The sequence below is a fragment of the Schistocerca gregaria genome, chromosome X (assembly GCF_023897955.1).
Source record: "Schistocerca gregaria isolate iqSchGreg1 chromosome X, iqSchGreg1.2, whole genome shotgun sequence".
Lineage (NCBI taxonomy): Eukaryota > Metazoa > Arthropoda > Insecta > Orthoptera > Acrididae > Schistocerca > Schistocerca gregaria.
The window spans coordinates 607,317,009-607,331,081 of NC_064931.1; the positions used below are offsets into that span (position 1 = coordinate 607,317,009).

At 36.7% G+C, this 14,073-nt stretch overlaps 1 protein-coding gene across 5 annotated transcripts in view; it reads left to right on the plus strand.

Annotated features, from left to right (window-relative positions):
• LOC126297480 (transcription initiation factor TFIID subunit 3) overlaps window positions 1–14,073 on the plus strand; it is a 310,461-nt gene that overhangs the window by 113,636 nt on the left and 182,752 nt on the right. For all 5 annotated transcript variants that reach the window (XR_007552531.1, XM_049988354.1, XM_049988355.1 and 2 more), the window contains one exon: window positions 9,953–10,129. Coding sequence is in view for 4 of the 5 variants with exons in the window: in XM_049988354.1 (XP_049844311.1) it covers window positions 9,953–10,129 (177 nt within the window). In the remaining variant the exon portion in view is untranslated. The remainder of the gene's footprint in view (window positions 1–9,952; window positions 10,130–14,073) is intronic.

Sequence of the window (14,073 nt, forward strand, 5' to 3'; positions counted from 1 at the left end):
GTAGAGTCCTCGTTGTAAGACTAAATTGAGATCATCTCTGGATCTGGTGACTTGTTATCAACTCTTTCAATTGCTTCTCTGTGTCAGGAATGCCTGTGACTATGTTCTCCATATGAGAGTCTCTGTGATGGTCAGTTGGCAGTATGTTTGTATGATCCTCCAGTATGGATGAGTTCTTAAACATGAAATTTAAAACTTCGCCTTTGATCCACTAAACAATTTTACATAGGACCACAATTTCCTCTGGTTCTTTGCAAGATCTTTTGCTAAGATTTGACAAGGTAATTGGTGTATACTTTGTGCATTGATTTTCTTACATGGGCATGAATCTGTACCAACTTTTTCTTGTCACCATTTGTGCATTCTCTTTTGAACAGGGAGTGCAACAGTTTTTGCTACCTCGACGTGTTCTGAGTTTTGTTATTAAACCACGGTGGGTCTTCTCCATCCTTAATCCACTTACTCGGCACATACTTCTCCAAACTTTCCTTACTAAATTTCTGTTATATCATAGATTTATTAATGCTAATTGTTATTTTAGTTAATTTCCACAGTAAAACCTGGTGATTGAACCAGAGACCTTGGCTTCCATAGTCTGGCAGTTTATCACTGAGGCATGCTCTATTTCATGTAGTAAACATCTTTATAATTGATGGCAGTTACAAAACATAATTTCCATTGTTTAGTTGCGAGTGTGCCTCCCATGTCCTAAGAGCTCAACTTTTAGTCAGTCCATTGCTTGTTATGCAGTGGAAAGTGAAGATGGGATATGGGGGCATGTCTGCATTTGTTGTAATGTTTTGTGAAGTAATGTATGTAACTGGAGTATTGCGATCTGAATAAATTATTAATTAAGTTAGGAAAGTACTGCTGGGATATTTACTGTGGTACCCATGAATACAGTGACATTAACTTTTAATATTTGTGAATCATTCACACACATCATGTGATGTATGACTATTGTGAGCAGGAAGTGGACGATAATATCCATAGAATGTACAATGAACTAGCTCGTGCACATTCACTAATACAAACCATCCCTAAGTATCATTTGAGAAATTAACAATTAATACTATAATATAATTATACTCGATGAATGAATGTATCATGGATTATAAAATTGATGAGACACTTGGTATGTTACACTAATTTGTTCATGTTATCATTTGTTTGAGACTTTCACCTTTTCTTTGGTAGCTGTCCTCTTTCCACGTGCTTAAATGTACATTTTCCTCGAAATATGGGTTAACAGATTGGCAGTGTTTGTGATGGCATTTGCCATCTCTTATTGATAGTGTATCTCTTTTTACTTGTATTCAGATTTATGATACCTGTGTTACTTAAGAAATCCTCGACCATCTTCCTATTGACTGCCTCTGTGCAGTTCCTATTAACCATGTTTGACATTCAAGTCCTTGAATGCTATGATATCTAACATTTGTGATGGGTAATCCTTGTGAAAGTACTCTTACACTTCAAAGCATTCAGACTGTGTTCAGTTGCTGCCTTTTATTGTTTTCTATTGTTTGAAACAATAGTTCAGCTATTATTCCATGTCATTGTTGTAGTTTGCTTCTTTCTGTGGTGATAGATAAAAATTTTAATCAAATGTTGGCCTTTGTGCATTTCTCTGTGTATGCTTCTATACCATTTTCAGGGATGCCTTGAATGTCATGTGAAAATATATTATGTGCTAAAATTTTAACGTAGGTTTACAATATCACACAGAATATATGCTCCATTAGGCAGTGAAATAAATCTTTTTACTAGTTTCTGAATTGTTCAACTGGATGTTTTTAGAAAATATGGAATATTGCTGTTTTTTACAAAGCCTTATCTTCACATGTTTAAATATTTTAGTGGTTTGTTTTTAGAGATCATTTTTCTCACATTGGCAGTATTTTGGTGGTAAATACGCTGGTTCATACAATATGGAGTGCTGGTTCTGTGGAACATTGCCTTTCTCTTATTACTGGTATTAAGTGCATATTTGTAATTGTGCATATGTAGCAGTGTTTACATTGGCAGTGAGATAGATTGCTTGATTTCTTTTGGAGCTCTTTTTAAGTTAAGATTGATTACCCTTTGGTAAATGTAGTTTTTGCAGTACAGTTTCGTAACATTAACTGTGTTGACCTGCATGAAGCTCTGTTCCAAATCCCAGTTTAATTTTGTGTTCCATGATGTTTATTTGACCTATACTCTTAAATGTTTCTGTGTTTATTCCCTTGTTCATTTTGTCAATTACTTGTTCATTTTGTCAATTACTTGTTCATTTTGTCAATTACTTTGTGTGCCTGACTCTTCTGTCCATTCTGAAATTTCTTTCCATCTTGATGTCCAGTGGAAGCTGTAATGTTGACATATATATTTATCCTTCTATCATGAAAGGTTGAATCAGTGCTTTATTTCTCAGGTGATGTTAGTACCAATTTTGTTGGAACTAAATAAAAACCTCCCTCAAAATCAGTGAATTTCATAGATGCTGGTAATTCAGATGCACTGGTCCTTTAGATAATCCTGTTCATGACTTGCAGGTAGTTTACTGTGATACATCCACTTGTAAGGACAGATTGTGCCTTAAAATATACTGTTTCTTCCTTGCAGATTATATTGCATATTATGGAAAGGTGGCAGATAGACCTTTAATTCCTTCTTTTTCTTAAATTTTTCTCTTTTTCTCCTTGTGAAGTAGATCAGTTACACCAATGTTACAATTTTTGGGAATCACATTCTTTTCTGGACATTGTATTAGTAATTTTGCAAGTTTGTTTTGTTTTATTTTTCCTTAAACTTAAAAAATTTCTTTTGAAGCATCATATCTTCCAACACCATTGCATTATTCATACGCAAGACATCTTTATGTACCTCATTTGGTGTTACTTGTGGAATGTCATTATTTTTATTATTAACTATGTGTGTTTCTGTTACACCTCTTGCACTATACAAACATTTCAAGAAATCTTTGAATGCATGAGCAATTTTCTCTCTGTTGTTAGTTACTCTTCTCGTCTCAACTGAAGACATATGTCATCTCACCAAGCATCTTTATGGTTTTTTAATGCTCTGATTGTTTTCAATTTTTTCTCTTGCCAGTTTGCAATGAATTAAAATGTTTCCAATTTGTGATGTTTTAATCAATCTCTGGTATGAGGTCCTACATATACTAACCTTTACAATGATTGGGGTGTCTAAAGCTGCGTATTGGTAATCTCCACTTATTGCCAGTGTAGCTGACACCGGCCAGCCAGTTTCAAATCAGACATGTGATACTCCCGAGTGCTTCCTGTTGCCGCAATGGAGTAGATACTGCTTCAGCAGTCAGTAGCAATGCCAACAGTGATTGATTTTAAAAATAATGATAGGCACATGTAAAGGCTTTTGCTGGATTGTCCATTATCTGCAGGTTCATGTCATTTTTGCAGTGGTTATGCAGACACTATCAGTTCAATAGTATGAAGAGCGTTGCTGTGGAGTGAACACTCGTACTCACTTCTTGTCATTCATAGTAGAGATTAAAACGGAGTGGAATTTCTTTTCTCTCTATCACACAAGTAGTTGTAAAGTGAAGCTGCCGTGTATTTTTCAGTTTTGCTCTTAATTATGGAAACCAGATTGTGCAGCCATGCACAGGAGGTAGTTTATAGCACTCATATCTGGGAAGAATATAGTGAAAATTCCTTTGTTATGTGATTTTTTTCCATTCCCAAAACCAACTACTACACTTTTGTCAACAATATATGTAGTCCTGAAGTAGGTCTCTAGTTTATCATAGATTCCCATGACATTACATTAAGTTTATTTGAAATGTGTTCCACCTCACATGTTACTTTAAATGTCATGGATATAATAAGTTTTTAAATTGCCATGAATTTCAGGCTGGTGCATTTTTTCACACTAGGAAAATAACACGCAGTTACACTTTAAAATATATTTTGTTCATGCTATCTACCTTCAGCACGTTTCGAACTTCAACCAATGGATGTGTGTGGTAGCTACTTTAATGCCAGCCTCTCAGTGGAAATTAATCCACGCACTTGGGGTAAAAGTAAAATTTTGTGTGGTTATTGACAGGGAAGTTCCCTGAGTATTCAGCCATAATGATTTTATTTATTTACACTTCATTGGGTGTTTTCCTATGTGAACTTTGTGTGTTATGTCTTAAGTGTAACTGTTTCATATAAATGACTATGATAAGTTTGTCTAGGTTATACTTTTATGCTTGTGTTGTTCTCGAGAGAGAGAAGAAGAGAATGGCTGAAAACTGGTGCCATTATACAATCTACTTCTCTTGAATAGCACCAACACCCAATGGGTGAATCACTGTCAATGGTATAACATGCCTCGCTCCAAAGAGGTTTGGGTTGAACCCAGTTGATTGATGTGCAGTCGGATTATCAAGAATTATATCCAATCATCTCTTTTTCTGCTTGTCAGGCAAATGTTGGTGATGAAAATTTCTCCCAGCATCCGAATTCTAACTAGCTAATTACTTTTTGAGGACCACTAAGCTAGCATGCATTGGTGACCTCTGTTACAGAGGCAGGTACTTGCTCAAACATCTACCTCTTCCAATATCATTTCGCTCTTCCATGTTTTGCAACTGTGAAAAGATATTGTTGTAGGCTCAGCAGTTGAATGGCCAATGAAGTTTTGTACTTTGTACAGATGTACATTTGGTAGTGTATGTCACACTTTACTGTATTTAAGTGGATCTAATTTCTATTAGAAATAAATTTATGTGGTTGCAAGTTCCAGTCTTTTGTTTGCAGTATTTTCCAAATTAAATGAGATCTTACATCTTCCTTCATCAGAACATTTACATGGTTTTCTAAATTCAGTGATTTTTCATTGTTTCCAGCATGATTCTGATGGTAAATATTATTTACTGTTTCTGCATATTGGATGTTTTGACGAGTTGTAGATTATCAACCAAGTCAGATGTTGACTGCAGTTTACATCCCTCCGCTGAAATATGCTGATAAATTAAAGATGTGACTAATAAAACAATACTTTAAATAATTTTTTGAATATGAGAGGATATCCAATTTCTTATCTGAATTCTGCTGGTAATCTGTTAGAACTTGTGCACCAGAATATAAAACTCCATTCTGAACCTTTCCATTGGACACATATTAGTAAAAGTATGCAAATTACACTAGCAGCTCCACCTGTAGCTCAACAGAGTTAAACAGATTTATAAATGCAAACGAAACAGAATCTAAATTTGTACTTCGCTTGTACATACATATGCTGGCGCCACCTCAATTTCCTAACCACCTGTATGCCAAGGAATTTCACACATTGAGTTTCATTTATGTGTGCACATTGATCCTCACTTTTGGCACCTGTGAGTAATTTTTATTTCTTTGAAATTTTGTAATATGAAGAGTTAAGCTGTATATTATGAATAGTGAAATTGGCTTAAACTTGCTCTCCTAACTGTGTGTAGTGTGGATACATTTGGGCCTTTTATCAGTAAAATCAATAAACATCATAGCTTTTGAAGAATCCTCTTGTGACTTTGGTATATCATTTACAGGGTAGATCAGAAAATGTATATACACTTTAAAACTGGCTATACAAACTGTACACTTTGAAATTTCAGTGGGTATAGATTGAATATGTAGTACAGTGATTGAGCAACAGGTGGTAGTAGTGTTGTGGTGCACTGATGTCAGTGTACAAAGCGAGGCCATGGCACAAACACGAACGAAGAAGCATTGTCAAATGCTATAGGAAGTTTGAGAACATCAGTGAAGTGCAGCGACATTGGAGTCAGGACTGTGGAACTGAACTACCAATATGCGTAACCATTGCTCGCCTTCGCAATAAGTTCAAAACTGCTGGAACAATTATGGAGATGCATAAGTGATGATCAGCTTGGCCACGCACAGCAACTAGTGATGAGCCTTTTGCTCAGATGTTAGATGCAAAAAAATTGGATCTTATGGGACCAAACTGCTAAGGTCATCGGTCCCTAAGCTTACACACTATTTGGTCTAACTTAAGCTAACTTGCACTAAGGACAACATGCACACCCATGCCCGAGGGAGGACTCTAACCTCCGACAGAGACAGCTGCGCGGACTGTGACAAGGCGCCTCAGACTGCTTGGCTACCCCTCGCGGCTTGCGGTTTGTTAGATGCGTTCACATGCTAACCGCAGAAGTCAGCACAACAATGTGCATATGAAACAGGCATGAGTACGGCAAGTGTAAGCTGTATTTTGCGCAGAGTAAAATAGAAAATTTACATTCCACAGTTGTTGCACACATTGAATGAGGATGACCAAGACAGAACAGCTCATTTTAGTGAATGCTTTCTGATGCAGGTGGAACATGATGCTAATTTGTTTCCAAAATGGTATGGTTTGATGTGGTTCAATTTAAATTAAATAGCATGTTAAACAGGTATAACTGTTTGTAGTGGGCCCAGTGAAATCCACATGTTAATGTTGAGCGAGTGGTCGATGCTTTGGGCCGGGACTTAATGTTTGGTGCAGGTTATCATTAAGTGGACTGATTAGACTTGTTTTTTGAAGGTACGACTACTGGTGGAAGGTACCTGGAGATGCTGGACTCAGTAATTTTACCATCCATTTCTGCTTTGTTTAGTGACGAACTTTTCTACTTCCAACAATATAGTACAGCACCCCTCTTTCATAGGGATGCACATGTCTATCTTGATAACAGTGCATTGGCTGCTCACTGCTCAGAGACTAAGTCCCGTGATACCACACAAAATGAAAATTTCTTATTTGTTTCACTTCCTAGCTGCCTAAAGACCGACTGTCCGCTTTCATCTCTGCATCCAAACTCTACCCTTTGGTGCCTCCAGCTGAACTGTCTGCTTTCACATCTGCTCCAGCACTTGCCCCTGCCTGTCCGCAGCCGCCAAATACCCTCGCTCAACTGACTAGGGCAGTTTCCTTTCCTGAAGCCGTCCATTGGATTGACTACAGCTCAGTCTACATTATTTTACATTTTAACATATTTAAATAATCAAAGTGTGACCACTTTCACATTCTAAATAAAGTAACAATAATATTCATTACATAATAAATGTTAAATTCTTTAACATAAAACCAATACAATTTCCTTCTTAGCTTTGAATGACATGGCCAGTAGCCTTGCACCAGTGTGCTTTCTGATAAATAAATAAAGAACAAAAGTAACTAAACTTTACAAAATATGTTCTATTACCTGATGGTTCAATAAGGTGTCATGCTGTCATCATTCAATGTGTTTTTTTGTGGAGGAAATGATGATCTGATGCTTAACTGATAATTTAAATTTACTATATCCTTTAAACAAATGAAGTTACAGAGTTGATATTTACAATATTTGTCATGTTAATAATGCGCTTCTATATGAAATTTCGATCATTAAGATTGACCGAAGTGTTCAGATTTTAGCATTCAGGTTTTTGTTACAAAACTTGTTAATTGCACTTTAACAGTCAATCCTAAACTATTATAGATATGATCAATATTAAAGTTTAATTGAGATCACCATGAAGATTTCTGAAGGATGGTAGATTAAAATAACTGTGGCTGAATTCCCTGAGTTATTACAGAATTAATAGTTTCCATAAATGTTTCCCTTTATGGCCGATCTTAGGTCCACCATATTTAAGACTGCTGTGTCTCCTCGGCCACAGACGGATTTTACTGGGTTTCCCTATGACATAGGTTCTTGTCTGTCTCACTCGCACACCACAGCACTTGAGCATCAATAGACAGTAGATGCCTGTGAGTTTCCCCATCTCATGGTGAATTTGTGCTCTTTGTGGCACGTGGTCCTGGACGACAGGGTTCATTTCACAATTCCTGTAGACTGGCCCTTTCGGCCATCTATTTAAATGAGAGTGGAATGCTCGTTGGCTCACACTGTGGAAGATGTGATCTTGACTCTACAACATCATGCTCCGAAGTGTTTGAAGGTGGGTTCTTTGCAGTTTGAACACTTCACTGTAATTATATCGCTTTGAGCCACTGTAACACTGATGATAATATATAAGCTTATCTTCATTTAAGTGTGTATTTTTTTGATTTGTCCTTTATATACATTAAGAACTGGATTGGGCCAAGTATTGAACCTTGCAGGAAACCCTATTCTTCCCATGTTGCTCTGTTGTGTGCTATTTTTATTCCGTCTGGTAGTGCTTCTATTACACAATATCTCTCCACTCACTTCAATTCATAATAGGACATTCCATGATTCATTATATATTAACCCAGATTTTTTTATTGTTTGTCTTGTATTTTATCTATTTATTTTTAAAGCTGTGCATTTGATAAATATGCCTTTTGACATTCCTGGCACTGCCAGAATTGAATCCAACATCCCTTGCCCTGATCTGTCAGAGCACAGTTCTTATACTCCTTTGTCTGATCACTTTTACCCACCTCTTGGTCTCGTGATCCTCTCCTGGTAGGTTTCAGAAAGCAGTGTTGGTCTTCACTTCCACCTTTATAACATCCCAGATCATGAATTTTTCATCTCCCAATTTTATGTTACCTGGAAGTGTGTAGATATTCATGCTGATAAATTAAAAAATAACATTAGATGGCATTGTTTCATGAAAGTGCTGTTGACTTAATGTGATTCTGTAAAGCACACATACTGCATACTTACTTTTTTTTTTAAACATGTGGCAAGGGCCTTATCGACCATACGCCTGCTCTATGAGCCTCTTCCACTTCTGTCTGTCCAATGCGCTGTTTGTCCAGTTACTGCTACTGTTCGTCCTCATTGTGTCCTCCCGAATGTTATCCCGCCATGTGATTCTGGGTCTTCCTCTTCTTCTCGTTCCTTCTGTTGTTCTGTTGAATGCCATTCTAAGTAGTCTATTCTGTCATTCTATATGGCCTGCCCAATTCAACCCTCTCCTCTTTAGCACTTTGACAATGTTACGGTGTTTGTACAGCCCTCTTAATTCTTCATTTCTTCTTATTCTCCATTCCAAGTTATTTTTGTCGTATACAGGTCCAAAAATTTTCCTTAGTACTTCTCTTTCGAATATTAACAGTTTTTCTTCATATTTCTTTCTAAATATTAATGTTTCACATCCATATAACATCACAGGTATAATGGCCGATTGATATTAGTGGATTTTGAAGTTACTGCTAAGTGATCTTTTTCTTAGAATTTTGATTACTAAAAAGACTTCCTAGGTACTTGAAGTGGTCAACAGTCTTGAAATTGATTCCATCTACAATCAGAGGTGCTTCTTTTCTGGTTTTCTTACTTATGGGCAGGTATTCTGTCTTTTCTTCATTAACATGTAATCCTGTTTTCTCAGTAATTTTGTAGTAATTTTGCATCATTCTGATTAATTCTCTTTTGGAACTACTTTCTAGTGCTACATCATCTGCATAGGCAAGTCTTGTAATGTTCACATCCTGTAGCTGGATCTCTTGTGGACTGGTTTTAGAAATACATAAATTTAGTTTATTGACCAGTGCCTTATTACATGTGTATTTTGCTTTACTGATTGCCCTATTCTGTAACGTTTTCAAAAGTTTGCTGTTAAAATTGAGTATGTGTTTCACATTTAGCTGCTGATCCCACAGAATTATGAAATGAAATTAATGCTTTGCTGTCATCTACTGCTGCTACTGCATAAGTGACACCTGACATATTGATTCCAAGTTTGCCAAGACATTGCTTTTCTGTAGTACTTCAGTCATATCACAAGTAGCAGTAATGCCAACTGAATGTTGCTATTTCATGACCATTTTATTGTTTTGCCTAAAAGTTACCCCTAAACCAATATTGTAAATTACCTAAATTCATATGTATTTGTATTTAAAGTGCCAAAGTCCTTACTAAAGCTCTGTAATACACAAAAGGGCTGTTTTAATAATGTAAGTGGAGGTTTTCTGCAGCATTGCTGCTGTGCGTTTCTGTACTTAATGATTGCTGTATATTTTTCTACTTTTCTTCTAGAAAGTGAAAGAGCACCGAAAGGAGAGAAAAGATAAAGCAAAGAAGAAGAAGGAGAAAAAGCTGAAAGCAAAGAAAGAAAAAGGAGAAAAAAGGAAAATCAAATTAGAGAAGAAAGAAAAACTCAAAGAGAAGATCAAAGAAAAGAAAGAAAAGAAAGAAAAACGTAAAGAAAAAGAGGTAAAGTTTTTTACTTTTTTTGGTCCTATCTAATAAATATTATGTATGTGCTTTTATAATGGAGCTTGAACATTGTAATTGTGTACTTCTTAAAACAAAAAGATATAATGATACATATCGTGCTAACCATATCCAAATGACCTACATCTGTTTCCGATTACAGTGGTGAGTATGTCTTTAAATCTCCATCTTCCTAAAAGTTTCCTTCATAAACATTTTCTATTATTCATCATTACGTATGATTGAAAAACTGGTATGTAGTTCTAAGTTTCTGTTACACACACACACACACACACACACACACACACACACACACACACACACACACACACACACACACACACACACACACAGAAAAAAAGGAGAGTTCCCGTATATGGATAACACATGGCAGTACTTATTGTGCAGGGGTGACATACAGTCTGGAGGAATGTGATTTTATTGGTGACATGATACCTTAATTGAGCTACAGTTATGAACTGCTCTGAAGTGGTCATGTATGGATTATTACAAGGATTGCCTGACTCTACTAGTCAATTAAAATAAGACTAGTGTAACGAAACAGTTTATTGGGAACTGCAATACAAGTCTTAACTCTATTTTAGCATATTTGTCATATATGTTCAAGTTATGTTTCATAACAAATCAGGGTATCTTACACTCCTTATAGAAGCTCTCTGCTGCCGTTAGTGATAGCCAAGTGGCAACAATGTCTTATTTGATGGATTTCTCATCCTGGAATCACTTCCAAACAAGGAAACTGTCAGATTCACAAAGATATGAAAAAGAGATGGTTAGTGGATGTTTTTATGACACTGTATTTACCATTTAATGGCTGCAGTGCAATGACTTATTACAAACTTTGCTTGAGAAAGATTTTTTGAGCATTCTAACACCTACTAGCTTGTCCAGTCTGATTTTACACATCTCGACTCAAAAGACAATTGTGCCAAAATGAATCTCGGGTCTCTACTTCATATTATTATAAAGTACTTTGATGTGTTACATTTTGTGTTCTTTTAATTTTTTACAGATCTTATTTTGTGGATAGCTCCTTGTCATTTTTAGTACAGGAAACTGTGAAACACTTGGTCCTGGAAATATTTTTGTGGGGTCATTGACAGCTATAGGATACCACTAGAAAGGAAGAGATAAACGATATCACTAACAGTTATCAACAAACTGAAACAATATCAGAATGGAAAAAGTAAAGTATAGTTCCCATTTTCAAGGGAAAGAGAAGTGACCATAACTGCTGTAAGTGTTGAAAACAGTGAGCCAATTATTTGGAAACATTATGTAAGAAAATCAGACAGAATATTGACCACTATGTTGAGGAAGAGCAAAATGAACTACCTTTTTATCTTACCACTGTTGTTGTTGCGGTCTTCAGTCCTGAGACTGGTTTGATGCAGCTCTCCATGCTACTCTATCCTGTTCAAGCTTCTTCACCTCGCAGTACCTACTGCAACCTACATCCTTCTGAATCTGCTTAGTGTATTCATCTCTTGGTCTCCCTCTACGATTTTTACCCTCCACGCTGCCCTCCAATACCAAATTGGTGATCCCTTGATGCCTCAGAACATGTCCTACCAACCGGTCCCTTCTTCTGGTCAAGTTGTGCCACAAACTTCTCTTCCCCCCAATCCTATTCAATACTTCCTCATTAGTTATGGTATGTACCCTTCTAATCTTCAGCATCCTTCTGTAGCACCACATTTCGAAAGCTTCTATTCTCTTCTTGTCCAAACTATTTATCGTCCATGTTTCATTTCCATACATGGCTACACTCCATACAAATACTTTCAGAAATGACTTCCTGACACTTAAATCTATACTCGATGTTAACAAATTTCTCTTCTTCAGAAACGCTTTCCTTGCCATTGCCAGTCTACATTTTATATCCTCTCTACTTCGACCATCATCAGTTATTTTGCTCCCCAAATAGCAAAACTTCTTTACTACTTTAAGTTTCTTACTTCCTAATCTAATTCCCTCAGCATCACCCGACTTAATTCGACTACATTCCTTTATCTTCGTTTTGCTTTTGTTGATTTTCATCTTATATCTTCCTTTCAAGACACTGTCCATTCCATTCAACTGCTCTTCCAAGTCCTTTGCTGTCTCTGACAGAATTACAATGTCATCGGCAAACCTCAGAGTTTTTATTTCTTCTCCGTGGATTTTAATACCTACTCCGAATTTTTATTTTGTTTCCTTTACTGCTTGCTCAATATACAGATTGAATAACATCAGGGAGAGGCTACAACCCTGTCTTACTCCCTTCCCGACCACTGCTTCCCTTTCATATCCCTTTTGCTCCCTGTATTTTACCCCTGCCACCTTTAGAATTTGAAAGAGAGTATTCCAGTCAATATTGTCAAAAGCTTTCTCTATGTCTACAAATGCTAGAAATGTAGGTTTGCCTTTCCTTAATCTTTCTTCTAAGACAAGTCGTAGGGTCAGTATTGCCTCACGTGTTCGTGTTACTACGGAATCCAAACTGATCTTCCCCGAGGTCGGCTTCTAATAGTTTTTCCATTCCTCTGTAAAGAATTTGTGTTAGTATTTTGCAGCTGTGGCTTATTAAACTGATTGATCGGTAATTTTCACATCTGTCAACACCTGCTTTCTTTGGGATTGGAATTATTATATTCTTCTTGAAGTCTGAGGGTATTTTGCCTGTTTCCTACATCTTGCTCACCAGACGGTAGTTTTGTCAGGACTGGCTCTCCCAAAGCCGTCAGTAGTTCTAGTGGAATGTTGTCTACTCTGGGGGCCTTGTTTCGACTCAGGTCTTTCAGTGCTCTGTCAAACTCTTCACGCAATATCATATCTGCCATTTCATCTTCATCTACATCCTCTTCCATTTCCATAATATTGTCCTCAAGTACATCGCCCTTGTATAGACGCTCTATATACTCCTTCCACCTTTCTGCTTTCCCTTCTTTGCTTAGAACTGGGTTTCCATGTGAGCTCTTGATGTTCATACAAGTGGTTCTCTTATCTCCAAAGGTCTCTTTAATTTTCTTGTAGGCAGTATCTATCTTACCCCTAGTGAGATAAGCCTCTACATCCTTACATTTGTCATCTAGCCATCCCTGCTTAGCCATTTTGCACTTCCTGTCGATCTCATTTTTGAGACGTTAGTATTCCTTTTTGCCTGCTTCATTTACTGCATTTTTATATTTTCTCCTTTCATCAATTAAATTCAATATTTCTTCTGTTACCCAAGGATTTCTACTAGCCCTCATCTTTTTACCTACTTGATCCTCTGCTGCCTTCACTACTTCACCCCTGAAACTTACGCATTCTTCTTCTACTGTATTTCTTTCCCCCATTCCTGTCAATTGTTCCCTTATGCTCTCCCTGAAACTCTGTACAACCTCTGGTTCTTTCAGTTTATCCAGGTCCCATCTCCTTAATTTCCCACATTTTTGCAGTTTCTTCAGTTTTAATCTACAGGTCATAACCAATAGATTGTGGTCAGAGTCCACATCTGCCCCTGGAAATGTCTTACAATTTAAAACCTGGTTCCTAAATCTCTGTCTTACCATTATATAATCTATCTGATACCTTTTAGTATCTCCAGGGTTCTTCCATGTATACAACCTTCTTTCATGATTCTTAAAGCAAGTGTTAGCTATGATTAAGTTATGCTCTGTGCAAAATTCTACCAGGCGGCATCCTCTTTCATTTCTTAGCCCCAATCCATATTCACCTACTATGTTTCCTTCCCTCCGTTTTCCTACACTCGAATTCCAGTCACCCATGACTATTAAATTTTCGTCTCCCTTCACTATCTGAATAATTTCTTTTATTTCATCATACATTTCTTCAATTTCTTCGTCATCTGCAGAGCTAGTTGGCATATAAACTTGTACTACTGTAGTAGGTGTGGGCTTTGTATCTATCTTGGCCACAATAATGTGTTCACTATGCTG